The 19,128-nt window shown below is 40.5% G+C and overlaps 1 protein-coding gene across 6 annotated transcripts in view; it reads right to left on the minus strand.

Moving 5' to 3' along the window:
• The window catches only part of palm2akap2 (PALM2 and AKAP2 fusion), a 98,152-nt gene that overhangs the window by 42,428 nt on the left and 36,596 nt on the right, over nt 1–19,128 (minus strand). For 5 of the 6 annotated variants that reach the window (XM_085168660.1, XM_085168659.1, XM_085168662.1 and 2 more), the window contains exons 4-8: nt 17,437–17,558; nt 5,681–5,795; nt 4,867–4,888; nt 3,947–4,072; nt 2,206–3,036 (exon numbers count right to left, since the gene is read on the minus strand). In XM_085168660.1, coding sequence (XP_085024786.1) covers nt 2,206–3,036; nt 3,947–4,072; nt 4,867–4,888; nt 5,681–5,795; nt 17,437–17,558 — 1,216 coding nt within the window. The other variant, XM_085168664.1, reaches the window with a different exon arrangement.

The raw sequence follows: 19,128 nt of genomic DNA on the forward strand, positions 1-19,128 counted from the left end.
GAGCCACATAAGAAAATAAGCAATTATTGAAATCTGCTAGTTTTTGTTAAATACTATTTTGTTTCTTATTTGTGATGATCAGAGTTGGTACACAGTGTGGAAAAAAACACTATGTTCTTCGGTAGAATCAGGATGAGTAAAGCAAAAAAAAAAAGAAAGAAAGAAAGAAAGAAAAATAGTGCACTCAAAAAAAAAGATTGTTTAGCATCCTGTGTCCAATTTATTCTCTTTAGTTAAATAGTGTAGGTTCCGTTCGGTGTTTTAGATATAGTTATATTCATGATGTTTATAGTTCCTATATCAAGGGGCACACCTGAGCCACAGAATACCCCTAAATCTAATTATCTGGGTCATAAGAACCTTCCAACATGGCCGAAAAGGCGCAGTCATTTCCTTCAATCACGTGCTTCTTATCTGGTCCCTATAGCTTCAGTGACCTCATTCATTTGTCTCTCTGCAGGGTACAATGGCAAAGTGTAATCATTAACTCTCCAAAAATCTTTTCAAAAGATCTATATTGAGCACCACCATCCTCCCTGTTCTACCCAACATGAAAGACACTTTAAATGAAGTAAAGTTGTTCCAGAGCATCCATTATCATTCAACTGAATGAGCACAATTGCTTTTGAGAGATTTTTCTGAAAACAAGCCAATGCAGTGTAACATATACTATGTTATAATGACAACCAGGCCTTGATAATTTGTAGCACCCTTGTAAACGAGGGCCTGGTCGACGGCTATAGCAACAGCTGGCAGTGTTTTCAGTCTCTTTGCACTTGAAAGAGTATAATGGATCTCTGGTGGAGACAATGAAGTGAATTTAATGGACAAAAAACCGATGATTGTAATTTGCACATGATCACTGTCTAAAAGCTCATTTGAGCACAGCTATTATAGTTGTAATTTAGTAGTGGTAGTGCTCGTTAATATTCATTATTCACATGTTTGTGCCCAGGCTGTTAGCGGTTGTTTCTATAGGTATAAATGTGTGTTCCCTCACTGCCAGAGTGTTTGTTAAGCTGCCCTTAGCTTCCTGTGCTCTGTAGTGTTTTGAAACATTGGAAAATTGACTGTGCAGATCCTAATGGCTGCCAAAAGGTGTTCCACAGCTTCTCATTGGCTGTTGAGTTAGGAAGTGCCAGAATCAGAGGAAATGACCTCAGCAGTGGAATAGCTGAAGTCAATGGAGGAAACACCAGAGAGAACGAGCGACAGAGAGAGAGGAAGATGGAGACAGATGGATGAGAGAAAGAGAGAGAAATTAACTACAGCATCAAAGACTCAGTTTCCCGTTGGAGGAAAACTTTGTCTCAACAATTCAGAGTCCTTTAAGTTTCAAAAAACAAAAAAAAAATTAGCTAGCTAATTAAAAAAAGAAATTAATATCTAATTACTTCTAATCTCTGTTAGGACTATCAGTGTGGTAGAATGAAAGAGGCACATAAAGAAACCAAGGCAACGAGTACCCACCTTTCCTTCCTCATGAGTGAGAGACTGCGCAAGGAAAGGAGTTGGTTGTTTGAGTTTGTATGTCGCTTGTGTGGTTGTTTATGTGTCTTATGTGTTAAAACAACAGCAGGAGGGTTGTGAGTGAGTAAAGAAGTAAAAAATATGTATAACTGAGGCTGTGTTTGTCTTTTTTAATATTTTAAGAACTGGCTTAATAAATGGGATGAGCTTGATTGTCCTTAGAACCAGACATACTGTTTGGTTAGAGAGCATATCAATGTGAGTTGATTGTCCATAAAGTCTTACTGACCGCTGAGATTGGCTTTGTATGACCCTCTTTAAGCTGTTTGTCAACCAGTATCAATTTTGTCCATCTCTCTGTCTGATTTCACCACAAGTATAGCAGCAATACAGCAGCTTGCTTCCTGCATGAATTTCCGAAATATTCTGTGTTGTCTGAGGAGACGGCAGATGGAAAGAAAGAGCCTCCGTGTTGACAGAGAGGATAATGAAAGAGAAGAGATGTAGAGGTGGTAATGCAACTGAGTAAAAAGTCAACAGTCAGACAAGAGCGTGTATGCGTGTATGAGTGTGCCAGCTGATCAGAGTCCAGAGGTGGAGGAGGAGGAAGGCAGGGCTTCTGTTAGTAATCATCCAAAGACAGAGGAGAAGAGGGTAATAATAAAAGGGTAGAAGAAGGGAGAAGATTCAGTCACATGAGGATGCAGCACTGGCAGCGTTTCCTCTTGTCTGTACCTGTAGCAGGGGTGAGGCCGGGTGGGGGGACCGTGTTGGCTTCTGGATTTGCAGGGGGCGAGGAGGTACTGTCAGGCTCACGGCCATCAGAAGACAGTTCGGTGCTGACAGCTTCAGATGTGACTGGCCGGCCCGACACGAGGTCTGCTGCTGTGCCGTCGATGATGGAGATGTCGGTGACTGTTTTCTCTCTCAGTGATTTCTCATCATCTTCATCGATGAGAACAACCTCAGCCTTCACAGCGCCGTCGAATCCCAACAGTTGTCTGCTCTCGCTCATGTCTTCAACGTCCTGATAGCCGAGGAACACCATGGTGACTGGGTGCTCCACGCTGGCCTGGGGCGGGGAAGTGAGCTCGGTGCCCGGGTGGCCTGAGGATGTTGGTTGGGTCGTGACAGCAGCAGAGGAGGGGGGCATCATGCCCAGACGGGTTTCCCTCTGGAGTGTAACCTGGGCTGGTGGGCTAGAAGGGATGGATGGCGGGGCACAGGAGGGTGGGGACAGATCATCAACATCTGCTGGAGAAACGTACGCCTGTGGGGCAGCTGGAGTCACTGTCACCTGACCCCTCCCGCTGTCCCCGCCTCGTACTACAGGTCTGGCAGCTCTCTGGATCAGCTGGTCAACCTGCTCAGAGCTCCAGCCATTCTCTACGGTGGTGGTGGACACGCCCCCAGAGGAAGTGACCTCATAGACCACTTTTCTGCCATCGTCGTAGACTTTGACCCCACGTGAAGCTGCATCCAACGGGTTCACGCGGTTGGCCGAGAGGATGCGCTGCTCACCCGTCTGCGGGTCGTGCTGCACGTTGATCTCCATGGCAAACATGGCTGTTAAGAAGGGAAGGGAGAAGGGAAGATTTGATGCAAAAAGGGAGTGGGGAACAAGGAAGGAAGAGTGAAGGGGTGGGGGACCAGTGGAGGGGTTTGGGATTGGAGTGAGGAAAGGGAAGGGGGGATGATGGGAGGGAAAAAAGTGGATGAAGTGAGGCGTGAGGACAGGGACATAGTGTTTTCCGTTTACTGCTTAATGTGCAATTAGTAAAAAAACACATAACCAGGATTTTAATTTATTCTCAAAAATTAATCAAACTATAAAAGGAAAATATCTCAATCAAAGCCTGAACAAATGGTTTGGCATTCAACAAATATATGAATTGAAGCTTAATATTTTTTATACTACACGTTTCCCACAGTTCCCTAGAAGCTGAGATTTTATTTTGTGGATCTTTCCTTACCTCAAAATCTGCAGCATTGTAAAGCATAGTAGTGAAACTTATATGTTTCCCCCTACTTTTTTTTAAAGGTGATAAGTAAAAAGCTATGTTAATAGTTTCCCCATGCTCTCAGTATCTTCCCTGTGTAAAGAATAATGTGGCTTCCGCAACCGATACAAAGCTGACCTTGTGTTAGCACCTACATACATAATACATAATCCATTACATTATTATAATTAAATTTCCACGTTTTCTAATACAGACAATCATGAAAAGCACCAAAGCCCATGTGCTTCCATACATGTATTAAGTTAACTTAAAAAAGTTTATGAGATTTGATTAGTTTAGAGAAAACGTATCGGTGCCGCTTCAGACTCCGTGTGAGTTTATGCAGGTTATAATCCAACTTGGCTGAGGCCCAGAACTGTCCTGTCCTGTCCTCCCTTCCTCCCTCCCTCAGTCTCTCTTCTCTTCTCCACCCCCCCCCCCCCCTCCCTTACCCTCCTCTCCTCCCTTAGTCTTACCAGGTCTTGGTCTGGCGTTGTCGCCCAGGGCAGGTGGGCCAGTCTGGTGCTGCGTGGCCAGGGCGAGGTGGTTGGGATCGGGGTCCATGCGGTCCGAGAGAGGAGCAGACATGCAGCCAGTGGCATCTAGTGAGCAGGAGCACAGGAGGGGAAATGACAATGAGATGAAGCTGTGAGGCTGTGAGTCACACACACACACACACACACACACTTACATTAGCTACATGCCAATACACACAAACACACACCGGGTATTCACGCATACACACACCTCAATGATGTGGAGTCCACCCTGATACAAAAACACACAAACAGTCCGGCCTCACAACAGGGTAACTAACCACACCCACGTGTGACCCTGCCCGCCTCTATTCAACACATCCACCCACCCATACACACACCATCTAACTCTCCTCAGCTCTGTTTCTCTGTCCGCAGCAACTCTAGTACCCCTGAGGTTCGTTGCTTATGCAGCAGAAGTGTGTGTGTGTGTCCGTATTTGTGTATATGTTACTGCTTTGTGTGTGTTCTTGTGTGTCTATGTGTGTGTGTGACAGCAGGAACAAAGCTGTTGGGGCTTACAGGGCTTGCTGGTGAATGGGATGAGGATAAAGCCAGTGACTGCAGGCTGCAGAGTCATGGCCTTGTGCGTGTGTGTGTGTGTGTGTGTGTGTGTGTGAGCTTCAATAGTCTCGCTGAGCCACGTGCTCTTTGAGTGCTTTTTCATGCCGGTGTCTATGTAGTTTCTGCTAGTGTGTGTTTGGGGGTTCAGGAGTGAGCTCTGGCTTGCATCTCTCTTGCCTCAGCGAGACTATTATCCACACACACAAATGCACACATCACACACACACACCTCACTCTGTGCAGTTTCAGTTAACATGTCTATGTTTGTAGGCTCGCACGGGTGTCATTGCCCATACCTTCATCCTGCGACATCAGACTCTGAAAGAGAGAAAAGACAAAAAAAGAAGTTTGAACTTCGTTCTTTGGGGGAAAGTGTGCACCAGCAGTCAATTCTGTATTTTTGTGTTTACAACTTTCGGTGCTACTTGAGTCCAACAAGTTTGGGGATGAGAACAAACTCTAAGGAGCTAAATGTGGTAAATAGAATGGCTACTGAGCAAGGATTGCATTGATGTGGCCTGAAAATGTGCAGGAAATAGAAGTTTCCACTGAGAAACTGACCCTGGGGGATAAATCTACAGTGCATAACCTTATGAGTGTGGGAAAAAAAGGGACTCAATAACCCAGTGTGCCACTTTCAGTCTCAGAAACTATGCACTCCTCCACTGAAGACTGGTGTTAGGTGCTTGGGTCATAGCTGCAGCTCTAATTATAATTGACTATTGTCAACATGAAACAAAAACAAAAGCTAATGTTTGATTACAGTGCATTTTTGAGAATCAATATGAAACTGAAGATGGGCATGTTCCAGTGGTCAAATAGCAGTAGTGAAGCAGAAGTGCAAAAGGGATTATTCACATTTCTTGTATCATCGGAGTCAAAAAACGTTTTGATCACACATTGCACGACCATCTTTTTTGAGCACTTTTAATGCAGTTTGTTTACTTGTTAGTTTATTCGGAATACTATTTACCATGACCTAAAGCACAGCTGGTAAATTAAAATGAGCTGTTGAACTACCTAAAGAAGACTTGCACATCCTGAGCAGGGCTGGGTTATAGTAAGTCTGTATTGATTCAACAATGCCTGAATCACTTCATGTTTTTATACCTTCTGCAGGTCTTCTATCGAGCGCTCTGTCTCCTTCAGGCGTTCTCGAAGAACTTGCTCCTTGGCTGAAATCTGAGACTCTTCACTTTCGAGTGCACCGATTTCAGACTCGAGCCTATAAATACACAAAAACACAAGAGACAAATCCAAAGTTAACTGTGGCTCATTGTCAGGTTCACAATTTTCATCAGCATATCATCCAGATGCTTAACATGAGAAACGACCAGGTAGATATGGTAGGTTTTAAAGAACTTGCAAAAAAAAACATGCCATCATCTGGTTAAAAGCTTTGTACAACAGGAAAAACTCCACATCCTCCTTCAGCAAGTTTATGAACCATTTCTCTCTGTTGCTATGATAACAACATGTTTCTGCTTTTGCTATTCAGAGGGCTTAATGCAATGCAAATGCATTCAGTTAATTATGACTTCTTTTAAACAAATGGCTGTTAAGGACTGTTAAATCATTACTGCCATCCTTTAAATTGCACCTAAAATGTTCACATGGAAGTACACACATAATGCTCACGTGGACATTTAAGAGATGGATGCAACAACAATACTAGGAAGCAGTAAGGGAGGAGGACCAAGCTTCCTTACTTCAGGATACAATCCTCTGGGACATCAGGAATTTGTGAGTCAATGTGTGTGACATCATGTAAAAGACACATTATGGCTCACAACAATGCTAGCAACAATTCTCCCGGAGTAGTTAAGAATTAGTAGAGGTCAGTCGTCCCGTTTGCACCTTCGACCATGAACACTTTATCTTATCTGAAGGAGTTTACAGAAACAAGTGCACTGATTGTTAGAATGAGTAGACCACATATATCTGATTAGATATTTTGGAGGATTTGCTTTGAAAATCTTTCACTGTATTGTCAATATTCACTTGAAAACCTGAAATTTTTTTTTTAAAAAAAAGGAAAAACACAGTCTATACATCACCGTCTGTCAGCGTTGCTACCCAGGTTCACCTTCAGCTAACTGAAGAGCACTGCAGCAGTACAAAGACTTACTGTGAGGCTCAAGGACACTTCATTCATATGAGCTCATAAACCTTTTTTATTGATGTGGTAAATATGCAGATTGCAAAAATCTGTTTTTTTAGTACTTCTATGTGAAATGTTGCTTTCCTGTGAAAACTAGTTTCTTAGCAAAATAATTAGCTTATGTAACTGTGCTGTTAATTAACTGTGCCGGTGAGTCAGTGTTGCTTGAAATAATACAGTTCAGGGGTCTGGGTACTCCAAAATAACAGGTCTGCCTTTGCTACAGAAAACATGTAACAAATATTGCAAAATACAAGGCAGCTGTTGTAAAACCACTCCACTTCTGTAAAGCCCCAGCATCTTATCAGTGTGTACCGATGATCATAATACAGCATATCTGACTCATGATGAAGTGGAACATTTGGGGCTTTTTTAAAATTTATTTAGCTTATTAAATTTTAAGTAACTTGTGAGCATTTTCTCCCATCTTCATATTTGGAAGAAATGACTGCAGTCAGTTATTTATAAATACAGCGATCCTCTATCTTTAACTCTAGCCTTGATGGTAGGAGAAACAATTACTCAACACTGAACTTAGAGGCAAGGACTGCACCACAATGTGTAATTATTATTTTTTTAATCTTAGCATGAATGTCTAAAAATTATCATAGGAATATGTCATACAATCAGTTTTATCTGTTTATGAAAAAACAATGTGCGATATTACAAGGTCACAACGTGGAAAAAATAGAAAAAGGCCACACGTTATTTTAAGGTACAAAAGTTAATTACTATAAGTGACCTTTGATCTTTTTCTGACTCCATATTTTTATTCTTAGCGTCCATTTGAGTCGATTAGCACGACTCACAGTTCAAAATAATCTATTTTTTTCTTACACTGGGCTTTGGTGCAACAGGGCCACCATCCCTTTAAAGCAATTAGCTGGGATTTTTAAAATCTGGTATGTGGGATTATGTTTCCGTAAAAGTCACTGTAAGCCACTTCTTTACACCAATATTTTTCTGAATGACTCCTATTTCCAAACAGAAAATGGCTTTATAAAGAGGTACCAACTTTACAGTTGAGGTCTTTCGAATTCAGAATCTGTTCCCCATTCATAGTAAGATCTTTCTCACGACTAGAGGTATAAGTCATGGTGCAGAATAAGGCATAAATACTTGCTTAATAAGGAGCTAATATATTACTTATATGAATGCAAAGCTAACTACCTTAATGTAAACTGTTACAGTGTCCCTGATTATATTCACACAATTTTTTCTGCAATTCTAACCTACTAAAACATTTTTAATTAAACTTTTATATTTTTCAGAATGACTAAATTGAAGTAAAGCAATTTACTTTAACATCTGTCAAACTGCTTTTATATTGCTGACGCCTGATGGAACTGAAAAATGTACAAGCTGGAGAAATGTAATTAGTGGCACATCTAATTAGCAGTCAAGAGGCCAGAGCTGATTGTATAAATATGGCTACTGAATAAACTGAACTTCCTTTGATTTGTGATGAAGTCACACTGTTCATTCTTTGCTCGGATACACTGAATAATTGTGACTCTACCATGCACTCCCACATAGGTGTCAGAGTATCAAACTTCCAGATGTTATCCTGTCAAACGTCACAACTAAACTGGCATCTGGAAGTCAAAACACCCAAGAAAAAACACTGCTGCAAATTGAAGATAAAATATTGGTTTAACCTCTTAAGCCCCAACGCCCCCTGATACGGGGGCAAAAGGCAGGAGATCAGTTAGGCTTGGGGCTTAAGAGGTTAAAAGATGCATCGAACAGCCATCTTTACTTTTAGCATTTGCCTTCCCACTTTTCCTTTCTGTTAGTACTAAAAGTCTTCAGTGCAATTCCTAAACATACGGAGTACTGTGGCGTTTAGATCACTCACACATAAACTGTACAGTGGTACACAGTAGGGATGCACCGATACTGATACTGGTATCGGGTATCGGCCTCGATACCACATTTTCTGAAGTACTCGTACTCGTTAAAAGTCCCCCGATACCGGGGACCCATACCACGGTCTGAGACCTGTCTATGTTTGAGCAGCATGTAAGGGGTTAATCACAGGCGCCAGAGTGCCCGTGCCAAGTGCCCGCCCCCAGGCCCCGGCTGCAGCTCAGAGCTGAGAGAAGGGCAGGCGAGACAAGTCAGCCGTGTGGAACTATTTCAAAGTGAACGAAGACACGAAAACAAAGGCGGACTGCAAATTGTGCTCAGCGAAATTGTCCAGAGGAGGCTCTAAAGGTAGCGCATTTAACACAAGTAATTTAATCAAGCACCAAAATCGCAACATGACAACGAGTGCAAGGAGTTTACCCACGCTTATTTACCCATGCTTATTAGCACAGAGGAGCATAGCTGATGCTATAGCAGTGGCACGGAAAATAGTTGGGCATTTTAAACATTCCGCCTTAGCCTACTCCCGCCTCGAGGACGTTCAGGGACAGCTCAACCAGCCAATGAAAAGACTGCAGCAGGACGTACAGACGCGTTGGAACAGCACGTATTACGTGCTTCAGTCCCTCATTGAGCAAAAGCGAGTGCTGGGCGTGTCCGAGCATGAACTCCCTGACTATCTCACCGCTCACCAATGGGCTCTTATGGAGACGACTGTTGCCATCCTCGCCCCCTTTGAGGAACTAACTAAAAAAGTGAGCAGCTACGACGCACTAGCCTCTGATGTCATCCCAGCTGTGACTGTGCTAGTGAGACTTCTAAACAGAGAAACAGAAACAAATTTAAAATTAAATTTTGTTTTTTATAATTATTTATTCTGTAATATGTTGCATACAACATGCTTTTCATTTTAAATATATGTTCTTAATTCCGAACTAGTCCCTTGTTGTTGTTTTTTTGTTAAATTATAGGACTAAAGCTGTTACCTGTAAATTTAAATCATGTTTTTATTAAGTACTCGGCATCGGTATCAGCGAGTACTGAAATGCAAGTACTCGTACTCGTACTCGTTTCCAAAAAAGTGGTATCGGTGCATCCCTAGTACACAGGAAATTAAAGATTCCCAAATTTTTTGCTTTTACCTACAGTAGGTATTATCTAACCACAGTAGATGTCTCTACAAGCTATTGCCACTCATGTGACTGCTCTTTCCAGCTCCCCCAGAGCTCATTTCCTTTCTAGTGGGAAAAGGATTTTACTTCAGCTTCCTCTGAGCTGCAAGAGGTCTTGTCAAAATGGAAGAGAAGCAAGATTTTTGCCAGGACATTGGACACAGTTTTCTCATCCTGCTACATTTTAACAATGTCAGGTAGTGTACGGTATAGTGCAAAAGTCTAATTTCTTTATATTTTATTTCCAAGAAATCAGGCTTTCTTAAAAATCTTTAAACTAGTCTTGAGCAATAGTTCTTCAGGCTTTCTAAAGGTCTTTCAAAGTTCTTGCTTTATTCACTTTTAAATTATATCCTTAGGCACTTTGTTTGTAAAAGACAAACAAACAAAAAACAAAACAAAAAAACAACCATAATTTATTCATTTTTTTCTGTTGAATCTATGGGAAATAGCAAAGATAACAGTTCGACAGATAGAAAATAGTCTTTTTTGTATTAACAATGTGATTCCCAAAAGAGCCATTAGCAGAAAGCATCTATATATATATATATATATATATATATATATATATATATATATATACACACATTATTTAGGATGATGTGCAATGTGTGCTTAAAAAAATCTGAGGAAACTGGAAAAGAGGAGGACAGATGAAGAAATGACAGGGCTAAAAATCTACATTAGATGAGTTGCATCTGAAAGTAATTTCCTTAAGAAATAGGAAAGAAATATATCAATATCTTGATACAGGACCCAAAAGATGCATCCAGACCTTCAGCTAAATCATCTACTGTTCACTGATGCCTCATTAGAAATGGTCTCAATGGAAGGGTGGCTGTCAAGTCGCCATTTTTAAGGCAAGAAAGCAAGGGAGGATGAAGTTTGCCAAATTACACAAGGACTGGACTGAATGTCAGTGGCAACAAATCTTATGAAGAGGTGACACCAAATGTGAAATCTTTGGTTCAAACCAATGTCGGGACATTTGTGTAAACACCCTTCACACAACTAGTCTATTCTTTGCAAATGCATGATCTCTAGCAATGCGGGCAAAAAAGTAAAGACAGAGTGACACTGGCATTAGTGATGTGGGTGTCTGGCACCCTCTAGTGGGGAAACTTTTAACATGCCAACAATAAAACTCCGTAAACTTTAGTTTTGGGTGAGAGGGTTGTTACACTGGTTGGTAGTTTTTCAGTGAGGAAAAACTGCAGCTGTTGTACCTAATCCCAGACTCTATATGAAGTCCGTTACTTGTTAATTATTAGTAAAACACCATAATATTTAACATATTAGTATTAAGAATATCCATCAAATAAATTTAGACTTGTGAAAATCAGAAAAACAAAATAAAAAAAGTAAAATGAAGTGCTTATAGCTGGAAAGCTAGTTGTTTTAGGATGGAAACGACAGAGAACCAGGCTCATGACTTTAACTCTCCTGCTACACTTCTTCTACAAAAGAAGTCAGCAGCATTATTATCTCTGTGGCACTCCTTGAATGAGACCAGTGATGTCACTGTCCCCGCCTTGTCAGCCAACCACAGTCCAGTTGCCATGGATACGCCTGGGTGGGCAGCAGCAACTGCTTTCCACATCACACAAGAGGAGGAAGAGCCGACATCTGTTTCAGTGTGTGCGTGTGTGAGAGCATGCATTCATGTGCACGCAGGCTGTCAGAGATACAGGAACAGACAAAGCAATGAGACACTGAGAGGACGAGAGAGGAAGAAGCTCCAACCACATCGTGTATTTATAAGTGAAGCTGTACTTCAATTTATAGCTTTTCAATATTTAGAACAGCGAGGAGGTTGAAGGTATAAATACATATACAGTAGGGTAGGCTGCACATAGGTAGGGTTAACACAGTGTGGTTTTCAAGGGTAGGAGAAACCAGAGAACTTGCAAACTCCACACAGAAAACTCCTAACTTGGTTTCTTGGTTCAAATGGGGGCCCTTCTTGATGTGATGGTGTTAACCACTGAGCCACTGTGCTGCCTATAATAACTGGTTTATAGTGTGCTCTAAGGTTTTAATGAGATATAATTGTTTGTCAGTGTTCTTTTAATTCTGTATTTGTGTGCATCCTGAGTGTGCAGGCTGGTAAACTGACTCAGCACCAATTAGTATCACTAGCCTTGAAATTCAAATGCAAACAAACAAAAACATTTAGCACAACACATAAGTTAGCCACATAAATAGGTTAGTAGGATGGAAGACTCTCGTCTTCTTCTCCCTACTCCAAAAGAAACGCCTGCTTTCCATTTTAAATTTGCTAACTCACAAAACCATTACTCCCACACATTATGTAGTCAAAGAGTGAAATCACTCTTTAAGATTGTACACACAGGCCCAGAAATCTATATTCAGACCCTGACTTTGTCTTGTTTCCCTCCTGAGTGTTGTTCTGTCGAGTAAAATCACTTGGCGAAGATGCAAGCTGCACACGATCCATTTCCAGCTCTGTAATCTCTTATTTTTACTCTTTGGTTATGATCATTTTATAGCCTGCATTCACACACCCACACAGGGCAGCTGTAACTCATGCAGCTCTTTGATCCTTTCTGCTTGAATGATTAACTGTCCTGTGCTAAAGCTCGCACACAAAGTTAAAGATGCATTAGGCTGCATAAGTCTTAATCTGCTCAGTTGTTTACAGTCATAGATTGTGCTACAGAGAGCAAGAAAAGGCAAGATGTATGGACACAAATGCAAAGCATATACACCACAATAATATGAGGGGAAATAATCAAAATCTTTAATTTGGGCAGGGGTCATACATGCAGGAAGCATGAACACATGATGAGATCTACTGTACTGTGAACAATGGAGACACTAGAAGCTGGTGGAAAACAGATGATCTGTCAACTGACAGACTGAAAAATCAGGGAGTATAAACTGGGGAGGCTGACTGGATAAATGTTCATAGATGAATTTAACTAATGTGAGTGCAAAGGAAGGAAAACTGACAGCTGACAGGAAGTGAAACAGACAGGAGTGCAAGTTGATGTGTAAAGTGCAAGCTTTTTACAGTGGATTTATACTTATGTGTTGTAAATGCACACCTGGCAATGGCAATGGTTACTTAAGCGGGATACACCGCAAACTCAGATTCACAGCAGAAGCATAATTTAGGCATAAATTACAATGTACCTATGATGTAGATTTAACACAAAATACATTGTCTCTCCCAGCTTGCTGCAAATTGAAAGGGGTTTGTCTATAACCTTAAAAACACTATATTTTAGATGTATAAGTATTAAATAACAGTAAAAAGGTTGATGATTTTAAGGAATTTAGACAGTTTTAATAAAGTTTATGACTTCTTGTGATGTTTTTTTAGTGAGTTAAATGTGGACCTTTAATGAATTGTTTTATAGATGCTGATAGTCCAGCTACAAAACAAAATCACTACACCTGAGAAGTAGAGGGTATAAAGTATTGTTGTTACCAAACTAAACAAATTTATCCCTTATCAAATTACTTTTGACTACTTTCGGTCAAGTTAACTGTTCTAGCTCAAATTTAACTTATAAAGTATTTATGTTGAAACCTGCAATGTAACATCCGTGGAAGAGAAAATCAATGTAGCACACAATAAACACAATTCAGTCTTTCCTTTTTGGTGTCCCACCCACAATATGTAAGGAATTTACTAACTATTCTATTCTAGCTGATTCTAGCTTGGTGTTCTTGTCTCAAATATGTCACACCGAGGGACTAATTTTGGCCTTTAATTTAGTTATGGTGAGGAAAGACTTTGTTTTCACGGCAGTCACATTTGGCTCAAGCTAAAATGGTTTCTGTCTCGTCTGGTTTTACAGCTGAGGCAAATGTGTGATTGTGAAATGCTGATATGGTGAACTCTACAAGCTGAAACTGCAGTGGAATGATCTGAACTGAAACACAGATAGAAACTGCTCTCATACTGCCACAGCGAGGCAAAAGAACAAATACTCTTGGAGCGTTATGTAACACAGCACAGGGCATTTCACTGGGCTTGTTGCAATAAGTATATTTTGCTATAGTCAGACTGCCAGCTGGACCTCATGTGTCCCCATTTGCCTCTTTTGCACTTGCAGATTTTCTGGTCTGGTAATCTATTGATAGTTAGTCAACGTGATGAAAAGATGGAACATTATTGATCTGCTGAGCAATGGAGGTCACTGCAGATTTACTGGGAAAATTAGGGAAAATGGTCCTAGCGAGTGCACAAATAGAAAAGTGAGATTGTGCACACGTACGCGCTCTACATGTTTAAATAAAGACTGCGCTGGCCTACCTTTAAATTCAAAACCTGCATTCTTTTAGTGAAGCTATTTTCTGATTTCTCAAAAAGATTAAACCATATATCTCCATGTCTTGAATATGTAGGAGGACAAGCTGTACATAAAAAACAAAACCACACGTTTCCCCAACAGTGACAGCGACATCCGCACAACGCTGTCTGTGCAACATGAAACAAGCAATGATCCAAAAGCAGCACAGTGTGGGTACAGCTCGGGTCACAGTGCTGTATTCCTCTCTGTGTTTACTTAGCCTGTCCATGTAATGATAGGGATATCTGTAAAACTACCACTGCTGCCTCCACTCTCTCTCATTCTGTCTCCTTGTGTCTGTGTGTTCTCCAGGCTCTGCAAAGTTAACGTCTTCTCCTTCCTCCTGTCTGTGCTGTCCAAGTACTGTATGTGGATGAAATGGCGTACACAAAGATACCACTGTCACCCCCCCCCATCCCCCCTTTACTTTACGTGATCACCAGTTGAAGGTCAAAACTAGTCAGTGCTGATACTTTCCTAATGTTAACCAAATTCTTATTTAGTGATGTGTTTACATTAGGTTTGTCTGTTCCTTTGGACTATCCAGTAACACTTATTGCATTGCATTTAATGCTCAGCAAGCAGCACAGCTGTTCCTCTTCTTTCTATATTTCTTTTTTCTTTACGTGTTCTCCGGTGCATGAAATGAGACAAGCATCTCTAAAAGAGCAACTGCTGTGTCTTTGTCTCGTTTGGTCTTTAAAGTGTCCACTGAAGCTTGTGTTAAAAGCAGGAAGTCCTTCAATATCTTCCACCTTCCCACCACGACATCACACTTTTTTCCTACTGTTGATGTTTAATGTTATACGCCGTCTCCTTTACTGCTAAAGTGTTTATTGAATCACTGAGTCATCTGCTTTTCTGATTGGATAATGTGATAATTGATTAGCTCCTGCGTACCTGTGTGTGTGTATAAAAGAGAATGCTAATATGGTATCAATCTACCTACAATCTAGGACGGGCAGACTGAAATGTTATAATTTAATAAATATTTCAGCAGTAAGCACGACTGTGTGGGAGTTCCATTTGATTATACTTATGAAGTAATTTCCTCTGATGCATCATCTGCCTCTCATTCAGGTGGCCATACACTTATTTTTTCATGTTTATTTGTGTACAATGTTTTCATTACCGGGTTTCAGGTTTAGGATTTGTGTGACTATAAAGACACTCCTCAAACACCCACACACAAGCACTGTGGCTTTATCTTACCCACTGGAAAAGGTTGTTTTCTGGAAGCCTTAAGACTTTAATGCCAAACAGCTGAGCTCCTCTTAAAGCACTTTTTAGCAGCCATCTGAGACCCTGATTCACATCTATCTATCTATCTATCTATCTATCTATCTATCTATCTATCTATCTATCTATCTATCTATCTATCTATCTATCTATCTATCTATCTATCTATCTATCTATCTATCTGTCTATCTGTCTGTCTGTCTGTCTGTCTCCGTCTACCTTGTGAAACAAAGGATTAGTATGCAAGACAACAAGGCATTGACCAACTTCTACATTTACTCCAAAACTTTCTGGGAATCAAGAAAAGTATGGCCTTCAGGACTTTCTGGCCCACTGTTGCTGTTATTGGAGCTAACTGCGGTTGTTCTAACTCAGTGTGTATTTTTAGGATTTGAGAATGCAGAATTCAAAAAAATCTCCAATGCCACACAGTTGTCTAGAGAGTTTGACTGTCACTTGTGATTGCTGTGCAACACTTTGTTTTCATGTTGCAGAGATAAATAAAGCTGGAGTTGATTTAGCTCAAAAGGCTGGACTGTAGGAGAGTGAAACCAGACTGCAGACAATAATCTTTACAGTTTAATTGCTTTTGTAACTAATTAAAACCACAACTGCAATATTAAAAAAAAATAAAAATCAGACAGCAACTCTATTCAGCTGCAGCTGAATGAAGTGATTCACGTGAGGCAGCTTCACCATCACAACTGTACTCTGGCCTACAAAGCTGTCTCTGTGACCATTCACGACTGTTCTCTTTATAGAAGAGCAAATGTTATCCTGGAGTTCGTGACAACGCTTCATGTTGATGTTATTTCGGCAGCAGTGATAACCTACGGTAGCTAACAGAGTCTCTTTCATACAGAGATTTGATAAATGAGGTGGTGGAGTGAGCCTCACTCATTGATGCCAAATTCACCCAGAGCCTTTGCTCAAGCCTGATTTTCGGAGCGTGCTCCGATCTCACTCACCCATATACACGAGCTACGAGACAACGACTCTCCACTGCATTTTAACTGATTTGTTTTTACAGGCCATTATCCTGCTATGCTGCTAAGCTTTACTCTTTATGAATCCATGATAGTTTTTGTTGGCAGAATATTTTGTGAATATTTTATCCTCTTCTTTTTCTTTTTTCCCAAATACAACATTAACAGTTTCCACTGCTTCATGCTTCTTCCTGTTTCTCTTCCCTAATAAAAGAGGAGAACCCCCTATTTTCTTCTCACTAAGAATTCTGTACCATTGAGCATGCATACATTATTATATGATATCCACCAAATATGGGGATATCAACATTATATTAAGGCCATCTCATGTGGACATATTTTTTACATTTTTAATTTGTATCCAGAATGAAAAGACCTCACTCGTCTATTTTGTGCAGTTTCATTTTATTGCACACCAGCGTCTACGTCATTACTATTAAGCAGTACTAGAAATCAGACAAAGCCTCTGCTTTCTGCTGCTTTCTGTCTGTCTCAGGAAAGAAAAGCTGTAGCCCAACCCCAATCTCACACCCAGAATCACAATAGCAAGAACTGGCTGGGACTTTATTCATGATCTCATGCCCCCAACTTCACTGGGGAATAAGTGACTATCTCACAGCAATACTTGATGGGAATCAGGAAGCTCCTCCCGGAGACACAGAGACAGGAAGCACAAAAAGAGTCACATCACTCTATTTTGATTCTTTAAATGTATCTCACTCTCTTCCTCCTATGTCCCTTTTTTTTGCATGTCCAGTGTGTTCTTTGTGAATTAGATGTAAAAAAAAAAGCCCTTATTTGATGACTACATATAAGACTAGAAGCAAAAGGGATAATAAAACTTATATTCTTGGAAATATGTCAAATTGGCTGCAGAGTGCCAACAACAAAAACAAATGCTCAGTATTAAAAAAATGGATGTGACAACTTTTGCTAATATTAATCTAATCAGCTGCTTACATCTGTTTAATATCAGCTCTGCCTTTTGTTTAATCCCACTTCAAATGTATTATGTCCTGCACTGTACGCTAACCACAACAGAAGATAATCAGCAGCACTGCCCGAATGCCCATGAAGAGCAAACTAAACCCAAGCCTCGTTACTGCATGTGTTGTACCTGTGTATCATGTCTTCCAGTCTCTTCCCTTGCTCTTCGTCTTGTTCCAGCTGTTTCCGCCGTGCCGCCTCTTCTTCCACTCCCATGCCCTGGAGCAGCCACCGCTCACGCATAGCTTTGGACTGCGGACACAAAGAAATGCTGGTTTCAGTTCACGCAATGGCTCAGTCACTCTAGAGTACAAATAGAATGGGAACCTTCTTGTGACTAGAAACAAATCAGTGGTTGACTGGTAATTGTATTGAATTTTGTTTTGCTGCCTGCAACTAATTGCAAGTGGCTGTCCACAAGGCTGAGCATATGATACTCTCAACCTCTGGATGACCACTGGTGGAAGGAGACCCAGCAATGACCCACCAGGGTGCAATCACTCTCAGAGTTAAGGTTTGCAGATAATCCCCATCTAATTTACAAGAACAGACAGGCTGCCAATACGTAACAATCAATCTGAGTTGTTCTGTCATAAGTTCACACAAGTTTAACCACTGCTTTTGGAATAGATTAACCTATTTTCCTGTTTGATCAGAAGATCACGATGCCATGACTCCACAGCTGGTTGGCTTAGCATATAAACAGAGGTTGGTGGGAAATAGAGATGCAAAGGTTTAAAAACTAGAAGCACGGATGCATTTTTTTCACTAGACTCTAGAACTAACAAGAAAGAAATGTAATAAATAAAATGTAATAAAGCATGCCAGAGTGCTTTATTTGACCAGGCAATGAATCAATTAATAATTGACAAAAAGGTTGTGATTATTTGTCTGTCAAATCAATCCAGTGAGTAACTGTTAGCTCTAATAAATGTCAGCCACATTGGAAGCCTGTTAACTGATAAGGCCTTTATGGTACACTCCTACTTTACTATTTGGATACAGTTGGTCTAATGGTGCATAGAGTCTTCTCAAATGACCAAATGAGAATGTTTAGAGCAGAAAAGGTTGTCGACCTGTTCAGATTGTGGAGATCAGCAGACTACATCAAACACTACATCAGCATCTTTGTGATAGTGTGTTTTTGTTAAACATGCTGTTAACTGCCACCGGAGCACCGTTACGGGGGCTAGATTCCTCTAATCACTGCCGAGCACAGCTAGAACAAATAACCAAACATGTAGGAGTTTTTATGTAACACAGGAACTCTGAACTCAGCTGCTACTCGTAGAAAACTACTCTTTGTTAAAGGCGAATCCCACAAGCCCGAGAGAGCTACAGCAACCATTCTCCGTGATGTAAACAACGTTATTTTGTTAGGAACATGCGTTATAAAAGCGCTTTGTCGGCTAAATATCATCATGTACAGTCAAGGTTGTTTTCTTCAACTAAGGGTGTTTTTTTTCTGTGAACTATAACAAATAAATTTTTTCTCGAATTCCAAAAAAGGAAAGAAATTTAAGTACATTCACTGTGAGCGTGGTGCTTTTCTATTAAGTTTTACTAAACAAGCAGTTTAGTGAAAAATTTTCCTTTGATCATTTTACTGCTGTGTGAAGAGACAGATGGTATTTTGGTGCACAAACATTTCTCAAATTAGACTAAACAGGGATAAAATATGAAGCAGATTTTCTACTGTCTCTCTCTTTCTGTTTAAATGATTTGTAAGATACTAATAAGCTAAAGAAACAATTCCTGTTTCGCTATGCCTTATAATAACAAAACCAACAACATTGTTCTGTGTTTTATGGTATTTTATTGC

Source organism: Neolamprologus multifasciatus, chromosome 7 (genome assembly GCF_963576455.1).
Source record: "Neolamprologus multifasciatus chromosome 7, fNeoMul1.2, whole genome shotgun sequence".
NCBI classification, from domain to species: Eukaryota; Metazoa; Chordata; class Actinopteri; order Cichliformes; family Cichlidae; genus Neolamprologus; species Neolamprologus multifasciatus.